This window comes from Erpetoichthys calabaricus, chromosome 3, assembly GCF_900747795.2.
Source record: "Erpetoichthys calabaricus chromosome 3, fErpCal1.3, whole genome shotgun sequence".
Classification (NCBI taxonomy): domain Eukaryota; kingdom Metazoa; phylum Chordata; class Cladistia; order Polypteriformes; family Polypteridae; genus Erpetoichthys; species Erpetoichthys calabaricus.
This window is the reverse complement of record NC_041396.2, coordinates 10153960-10163192: the sequence shown is the minus strand read 5'-3', so window position 1 is coordinate 10163192 and position 9233 is coordinate 10153960. Positions and strand designations below refer to the sequence as shown.

The following is a 9233-nucleotide window of genomic DNA, read 5'->3' as shown; positions in this document are numbered from 1 at the left end:
TCTATCTATCTATTATATAGTGCCTTTCACATCTATCTATCTATCTATTATATAGTGCCTTTCATATCTATCTATCTATCTATCTATCTATCTATCTATCTATCTATCTATCTATCTATCTATCTATCTATTATATAGTGCCTTTCATATCTATCTATCTATCTATCTATCTATCTATCTATCTATCTATCTATCTATCTATCTATCTATTATATAGTGCCTTTCACATCTATCTATCTATCTATTATATAGTGCCTTTCATATCTATCTATCTATCTATCTATCTATCTATCTATCTATCTATCTATCTATCTATCTATCTATCTATTATATAGTGCCTTTCATATCTATCTATCTATCTATCTATCTATCTATCTATCTATCTATCTATCTATCTATCTATCTATCTATCTATCTATCTATCTATCTATTATATAGTGCCTTTCATATCTATCTATCTATCTATCTATCTATCTATCTATCTATCTATCTATCTATCTATCTATCTATCTATCTATCTATTATATAGTGCCTTTCATGTCTATCTATCTATCTATTATATAGTGCCTTTCATATCTATCTATCTATCTATATAGTGCCTTTCACATCTATCTATCTATTCATGTTATATAGTGCCTTTCACATCTATCTGTCTATCTATCTATTATATAGCATAAAGTCAGCATCCTTTTATTGGGCCTCCACTTCCAATTTTCTGCTCTCTATTTTCTTCAAATGGCTGTGACGGAGAGTGGTGAGGTTGTTCTCTTGTTGGTGGCATTATTCCAAGACAGCTCAGGCGTCCATTTTTAGCTCCTAGTCCAATTCTTAGGAATGAATGTAAGCATAAATCAGGGGTTTAATACCTGTCACTGGGCTGACACATCCGCTCTTGTTAAGCCAGCAGATGAGGCGCGTGGATAAAAATCACAGCTGTGGGAAAGAAAGGGAGCACAGCCTGCTATGGGTTGTGAAGAACAGAGCTCATAATTTTGATTTCTTGTTTTTTGAGGAGACGGTGGAGTGTATGAGAAGTGTGCAGATGATGTGTCCTTATATACAAAGTGCACTGGGTGGCTGTCCAGTCATAGGATGGCGAGTCAGCTGATTCAGGAAAAACATTTTCAACAAAGTGTCATGAGCATTGGAAAGGTGCTATATAAGTAAAATACATGTATGTATGCATTATTAAAGTGAGAAAATAACCTAAACAGATCACAGAAATCCAGTGTACAGGGCACGTCTACCGTTTTGCCATGGATTTGCACCACGAGCATCTCAAATTACAACATTCACTATAAACTCACAACATCTTGGTTCAGAAACAGCTCCTTGTAGCTGAGCAAATGAGAGAATTCCCATGACAGGATAATAGAAGAATTCCACTGATTATGTATGCAAAAACTACTTCTAGGCATTCCAACCAGTGCACTTCATAGTGATATGCAGCACCACCGCACCGTTCACCCTTCCATATTGCAAATCCTGCCGATTACGCCAAGCATTTTGCTGTGGACTCACACCTCAGTGTGCAAAATTGGGTAAGTGTGCAGAAAATAAGCACTGAGTACTTTATAAACCATCTATCTATCTATCATACTGTATAGTGCCTTCCATATCTATCTATCTATTATATAGTGCCTTTCATATCTATCTATCTATTATATAGTGCCTTTCACATCTATCTATCTATCTATCTATCTATCTATCTATCTATCTATCTATCTATCTATCATACTGTATAGTGCCTTCCATATCTATCTATCTAGCTATCTATTATATAGTGCCTTTCATATCTATCTATCTATTATATAGTGCCTTTCACATCTATCTATCTATCTATCTATCTATCTATCTATCTATCTATCTATCTATCTATCATACTGTATAGTGCCTTCCATATCTATCTATTATATAGTGCCTTTCATATCTATCTATTATATAGTGTCTTTCACATCTATCTATCTATCTATCTATCTATCTATCTATCTATCTATCTATCTATCTATCTATCTATCTATCTATCTATCATACTGTATAGTGCCTTTCATATCTATCTAGCTATCTATTATATAGTGCCTTTCACATCTATCTATCTATCTATCTATCTATCTATCTATCTATCTATCTATCTATCTATCTATCTATCTATCTATCTATCTATCTATCATACTGTATAGTGCCTTTCACATCTATCTATCTATTATATAGTGCCTTTCATATCTATCAATTATATAGTGCCTTTCACATCTATCTATCTATCTATCTATCTATCTATCTATCTATCTATCTATCTATCTATCATACTGTATAGTGCCTTCCATATCTATCTATCTAGCTATCTATTATATAGTGCCTTTCATATCTATCTATCTATTATATAGTGCCTTTCACATCTATCTATCTATCTATCTATCTATCTATCTATCTATCTATCTATCTATCTATCATACTGTATAGTGCCTTCCATATCTATCTATTATATAGTGCCTTTCATATCTATCTATTATATAGTGTCTTTCACATCTATCTATCTATCTATCTATCTATCTATCTATCTATCTATCTATCTATCATACTGTATAGTGCCTTTCATATCTATCTAGCTATCTATTATATAGTGCCTTTCACATCTATCTATCTATCTATCTATCTATCTATCTATCTATCTATCTATCTATCTATCTATCTATCTATCTATCTATCTATCTATCATACTGTATAGTGCCTTCCATATCTATCTATCTAGCTATCTATTATATAGTGCCATTCATATCTATCTATTATATAGTGCCTTTCACATCTATCTATCTATCTATCTATCTATCTATCTATCTATCTATCTATCTATCTATCTATCTATCATACTGTATAGTGCCTTTCACATCTATCTATCTATTATATAGTGCCTTTCATATCTATCAATTATATAGTGCCTTTCACATCTATCTATCATACTGTATAGTGCCTTTCATATCCATCTATCTAGCTATCTATTATATAGTGCCTTTCATATCTATCTATCTATCTATCTATCTATCTATCTATCTATCTATCTATCTATCTATCTATCTATCTATCTATCTATCTATCTATCTATCTAACTGTATAGTGCCTTTCATATCTATCTAGCTATCTATTATATAGTGCCTTTCACATCTATCTATCTATCTGAATCCACTGTAAATTCCGACGTCACCAGCCTCCATCCTTGAGACTTCCCAGTCGTTCCTGATGACATCTCCAGTTAAGTCGATTCCCCTGTTAATGGGTGAAGTGTTCCCCATGGAGTTGCTCTCCTCGTAAATGCAGCCTGGGGACGTCTGTGGTCCCCTGGAGGGTCTCGGTGTTCTCCAGTTATCTACTGTACAGACACGCGCCTGCTTTTTGATTTCTTTAATGCTGTCCTTTGCTTTGGAACATCCGTAAGTGATAAACAGGATAATAGTGTGGTACAGGATGGCTATTTGCCTAAAGTTACAGGAGTGTTTTTTTTTCCGTAATAAAATAAAAAATACATAAATAATTGATACATTAAAACACAAATAATTATCCCAATATTCTAGACTTTGGTTCAGAAAGTAGAAATTGACTTTTCAAAACAAAAACAAAAAAAACACATAACACACAAAACAAGAAAATAAAAAATCAAATAAAGGCAGCAACACAAACGTACGTGCGCACACATTCTAAGGTTATCTCAGCCCCTCCCGTCCCACACAATAACCCAGAAGTTCACAGTTTAAGCCCATATTGCAAGTTTCCCTTTGGCGGGCAGGGTAAGGAAAGGTACTGAGCATGTGCAGCGATCTGCAGCGTCCTCCAGAAAAAACACTCCTCCTCCTCCTCCTCTTCCTCCACCTCCCTTTGTTGCTTTGGCGAAGTTCGATTAACAAAATCCATGCAGCGGAACTCCAGCTCGCAGAACGCCGTGGCCCCAGCGGCAGTCCCATGGCGAGGGCCCTCGGTGCCCCTCGTCCACTTCATGTCTGCGCCTTACACGTGTGCACGTCCACTGTCTCTTCACATTCCTTGCACTTGACGGCGCAGCACCACTGGAACTTGCACTCGCACTTGGTGATCCGCTTCTCCCGCGTCGTGTCGTAGCCCCACCCACAGCACATGACCTCACAGCCGTCGCTGCCCCGCGACGCCTTGTTGCACAGTCTGCCAGCCGTGCCCAGTGACCCTGCAAGGAGGAGAAGGCAGAGGCACGTCATACGCTGACCACTGGACATTCAGAATTTCACAACGAGTGAAGGAAATTTGAAAATTACACGGATAATCACGACGAGTAGAAGATGATGCGATGCAACACGTTTGTGATGGCTTATGGGTAGTTTGAACATGTACAGTGAGGTGCTCTGCCATTAGTGTAGTTGAAGCTAAGGTCAAATGGACATGGACGCTGTAGTGGGATTTCTTTGGGCAGAGTAGGGAGCGAAACTTGCTGTAATTCCTCGAAGGAGGTTGGCACGGTACAGAAGGGAACTCTACGAGAAGGGTCGAGCGGTTGAAAGCGGGAAGAACGACAACATTTTTTGGTTTTCCCAATTGTTGATAATTGCTGGGGAGGCTTGGGTTATAATGGTGAAGAAAACGGAGCTGAAGAAGGGACCCAATGAAAAGTGTCTACAATTACGAAGGGAATTAGTCCAGTGGAGACCGGACGTCACTCTAAATTAAATTCTTCAATGGTTGGAAACGTGTTCAGGGTAGAGAACCAGAGACACAATGGAGTAGATGACCAGGTGGAATGGTGGAGAGCAAGATGTCAGGGACCCTCAGAGCTCAACGTGATGTTATTTTTGGACAATCGAAGGTGAACAGGATGGAGGAGCTTGTTGAGCTGAAAGGCCCGTTCTCGTCACGACTTCTCTCGTGCTCTAATGGCGAGCAGAGTGCTGGGGAGAAGTTCAACCTAACGAAGAAGCGGACGCATGGAAGATGTGGTGGTGTGAAGGGCGGTCTGGAGGCCGCAAGCATGAGCTCTGTGGGCAGAAAATGATGTTGTAAGTGTGAGAGCTGATGTTGGACATGGCGTTGTTACGGAGACGGTGAAGACGCTTCAGTGATATTGTGACCGCTGGTGCAGGGGGGACGCGGCCACCCTTCAGAAACCCCCTCTTTTTTAATTGGAAACAAACACACTCTTACATCTCCCCTCTCCTCGGGATCAACTGCTGGCTTGCCAACTCTTCACGTGGGGCTTCGAACACGCAACCCTTTCGGCCCTGACGTCCTATTACTAGCACATAAATATGCGGCAAAGCACAGGTACGTTTGCAGCCGTTGGCACCGGGCGTGCTAATATTAGAGCAGACCGGAGAGACTGGCATACAGTTCGTGAAACACGGAAGTGAAAATGGAAGCTTCCGGACTGTGCGCACCACATAGTGAGTAGCTCCACTTTCAGTTTTATTTCCTCAAGAAGATTGACGTATTTGGCAGCTGTTGTATAATAATAATGATCATTTTTTTTTGTTGTTTTCATTTTTGAGCTTCCTGGACACCCCAAAGGTAGAATATCTCACACAATAATTTTTTCCATAAAAACAGAAAATCCGGGGCCGAATGGGCGAAAAGACTGAGCCACGGCCATCCTGAAGTCTCACCCTCCTGTCTCTCTTCTCCCAGACTCCTTCTGCTCTGGCCGCTGCTTCCGAGCCGCTGTACCCCCTTGATGAGGAAGACTTTGTGTTGTTTTGAGCAGGAGTCCGGGCCGAGGCATCACGTTTGACAGCCGTTCCCTGTGTGGCCACATCGCCTCTGTAAGAGACTTGTGTTTGTATCTGTCAGGACAGCAATAAAGTTTCTACTCCTCGGAGAACCTGCTCTACTCTTCCTGTGCAACTTTGCGACCCAAGCTTGACAATATGCTGGGTGCAGATGGACCTGTGGGCCCAGCAGTGATTTCGTTCCATAAGCTTACATGTTTGCGGGCTCGTTTTTGTCCCGTGCACTGAGTGTGGTGAAATTCAGTCATCGAAATGCAACACGTCCCACAACTCTGCAGCACCACGATGAATGAGCGTACCTACCGTACCCAACCTCTAAAGGCTTGTAAAAACATAGTATATTATGATTAGGAACTTTTGGGTCGTGTGTGGATTTTTCTGGATGATGCCAGAGGTTCTCCCCATATTCATTTGTGAGCCTCGTACCTGAAGCCCCTCATTATGATGAAACTATGGTGGCCCCGAAGGACAATGTTAGGACTCCTCCAGTTCGTCACTAACATACTTCAGATGTCAATGGGCTCCATGCTGGGTCTCTATCAGGGAGCCCTGTGCTAATCTACGTATGTTATGACTTGCTGTCAATAAATAAATACTATACTATACTATACTATACTATACTATACTATACTATACTATACTATACTATACTATACTATACTACAGTGGTGTGAAAAACTATTTGCCCCCTTCCTGATTTCTTATTCTTTTGCATGTTTGTCACACAAAATGTTTCTGATCATCAAACACATTTAACCATTAGTCAAATATAACACAAGTAAACACAAAATGCAGTTTGTAAATGATGGTGTTTATTATTTAGGGAGAAAAAAAAATCCAAACCTGTGTGAAAAAGTAATTGCCCCCTGAACCTAATAACTGGTTGGGCCACCCTTAGCAGCAATAACTGCAATCAAGCGTTTGCGATAACTTGCAATGAGTCTTTTACAGCACTCTGGAGGAATTTTGGCCCACTCATCTTTGCAAAATTGTTGTAATTCAGCTTTATTTGAGGGTTTTCTAGCATGAACCGCCTTTTTAAGGTCATGCCATAGCATCTCAATTGGATTCAGGTCAGGACTTTGACTAGGCCACTCCAAAGTCTTCATTTTGTTTTTCTTCAGCCATTCAGAGGTGGATTTGCTGGTGTGTTTTGGGTCATTGTCCTGTTGCTGCACCCAAGATCGCTTCAGCTTGAGTTGATGAACAGATGGCCGGACATTCTCCTTCAGGATTTTTTGGTAGACAGTAGAATTCATGGTTCCATCTATCACAGCAAGCCTTCCAGGTCCTGAAGCAGCAAAACAACCCCAGACCATCACACTACCACCACCATATTTTACTGTTGGTATGATGTTCTTTTTCTGAAATGCTGTGTTCCTTTTACGCCAGATGTAACGGGACATTTGCCTTCCAAAAAGTTCAACTTTTGACTCATCAGTCCACAAGGTATTTTCCCAAAAGTCTTGGCAATCATTGAGATGTTTCTTAGCAAAATTGAGACGAGCCCTAATGTTCTTTTTGCTTAACAGTGGTTTGCGTCTTGGAAATCTGCCATGCAGGCCGTTTTTGCCCAGTCTCTTTCTTATGGTGGAGTCGTGAACACTGACCTTAATTGAGGCAAGTGAGGCCTGCAGTTCTTTAGACGTTGTCCTGGGGTCTTTTGTGACCTCTCGGATGAGTCGTCTCTGCGCTCTTGGGGTAATTTTGGTTGGCCGGCCACTCCTGGGAAGGTTCACCACTGTTCCATGTTTTTGCCATTTGTGGATAATGGCTCTCACTGTGGTTCGCTGGAGTCCCAAAGCTTTAGAAATGGCTTTATAACCTTTACCAGACTGATAGATCTCAATTACTTCTGTTCTCATTTGTTCCTGAATTTCTTTGGATCTTGGCATGATGTCTAGCTTTTAAGGTGGTTTTGGTCTACTTCTCTGTGTCAGGCAGCTCCTATTTAAGTGATTTCTTGATTGAAACAGGTGTGGCAGTAATCAGGCCTGGGGGTGGCTACGGAAATTGAACTCAGGTGTGATACACCACAGTTAGGTTATTTTTTAACAAGGGGGCAATTACTTTTTCACACAGGGCCATGTAGGTTTGGATTTTTTTTCTCCCTAAATAATAAAAACCATCATTTAAAAACTGCATTTTGTGTTTACTTGTGTTATATTTGACTAATGGTTAAATGTGTTTGATGATCAGAAACATTTTGTGTGACAAACATGCAAAAGAATAAGAAATCAGGAAGGGGGCAAATAGTTTTTCACACCACTGTATACTATTAAGGATAAGATTGAGCAACGCCTGGTAAGGACAGCGGTGTTACTGAACAGTCAGCATGGGGTCAGAAGAGGGAGGTCGTGTTTTACTAACAGGCTGGAATTCGATGAAGAGGCAACAAAAGGACACAAGCAGAGTGGAGCAGATGAGATGATTGATCTGGACTTTCAGAAGGCATTTTATAAGGTGCCACATGAGAGGTGGGCATCAAACTAAAAGAAGTGGCAGTTCAGGGTGATGTTTATTGATGGGTGCAGAATTGGCTCAAACACAGGAAGCAGAGGGTGATGATGGTGTGAGGAACCTCATCAGAACTGGCCGATGTTAAGAGTGGTGACCCACTGGTCAACAAGCATTTTGCTACTGGGATTCTTTCACTTGTACTTTAACAGGTTTCACTTGCTGACTCCAAATCTGAAAACCGTTTTCGTCCGGCACGTCCCATTTTTTTACTTATGATGTTCCAGGTCTTGGACAACTAGGGTGACTGGACAGTAAAGCCAATGTGTTTCAGCATTTAAGAAATACGTTTGGTCTCAAGAAAAGTGAAGCCAAAATGAAGGAAGGTGTTTCTGTTGGCCCTGAAATCCATGAACTGATGCTTGACGAGGAGTTCAAAAGGAAACTGAAGCCCACCAAACAGCACCCTCATTCGTGCGGGTTGTCCAGAATTTTCTTGTCAGTCACAGAGCAGAGAATTATACTGAGCTTGTGAAGAACCTGCTGATAAAGTATATCAGCTTACGGGAGCCCGAATGTCATTGAAGATGTCATTTTTTACATTCTCATCTCGACTTTTTTCCACCAAATCTAAGCGATGTCAGAGATGAGTATGGGGAAAGATTTCATCAAGATATAAAGGTGATGGAAAACTTCACTCCATGATGGGTGACTACTGTTGGTTCTTGCAAAGTGAGATGGATGTGCAGTACAAGCACAAAAGCGAGGGCCTCCAACATTTTTGGGCACGCTGACCTCACTTTTATATTGAGGTAAATTGACATAAATATACTTTAACATGTCTCTGGTATCGTCTTCTGGTTTGTTTTCAGAATAAAAACATCAAAACAATTTTGGTGGGACAAACTCCTGATATCGTGTTGATATATTATATTGATGTTCAAAAGTGTCAAAATGTCAATGATGTTTATTTCAAAAGCCTGACGTGCTAGCTTCATTCCGATTTCATATATGAAATCAGTGTAAAAAAAATTAATA

At 40.2% G+C, this 9233-nt stretch overlaps 1 protein-coding gene across 1 annotated transcript in view; it reads right to left on the bottom strand.

Moving 5' to 3' along the window:
* Positions 1 to 3381: 3381 nt before the first annotated feature.
* The window catches only part of wnt2bb (wingless-type MMTV integration site family, member 2Bb), a 165268-nt gene continuing 159416 nt past the window's right edge, over positions 3382 to 9233 (bottom strand). Inside the window, exon 5 of the mRNA XM_051924458.1 lies at positions 3382 to 4189. Within this exon, the coding sequence (XP_051780418.1) occupies positions 3984 to 4189 (206 nt within the window). The 3' untranslated portion in view covers positions 3382 to 3983. The remainder of the gene's footprint in view (positions 4190 to 9233) is intronic.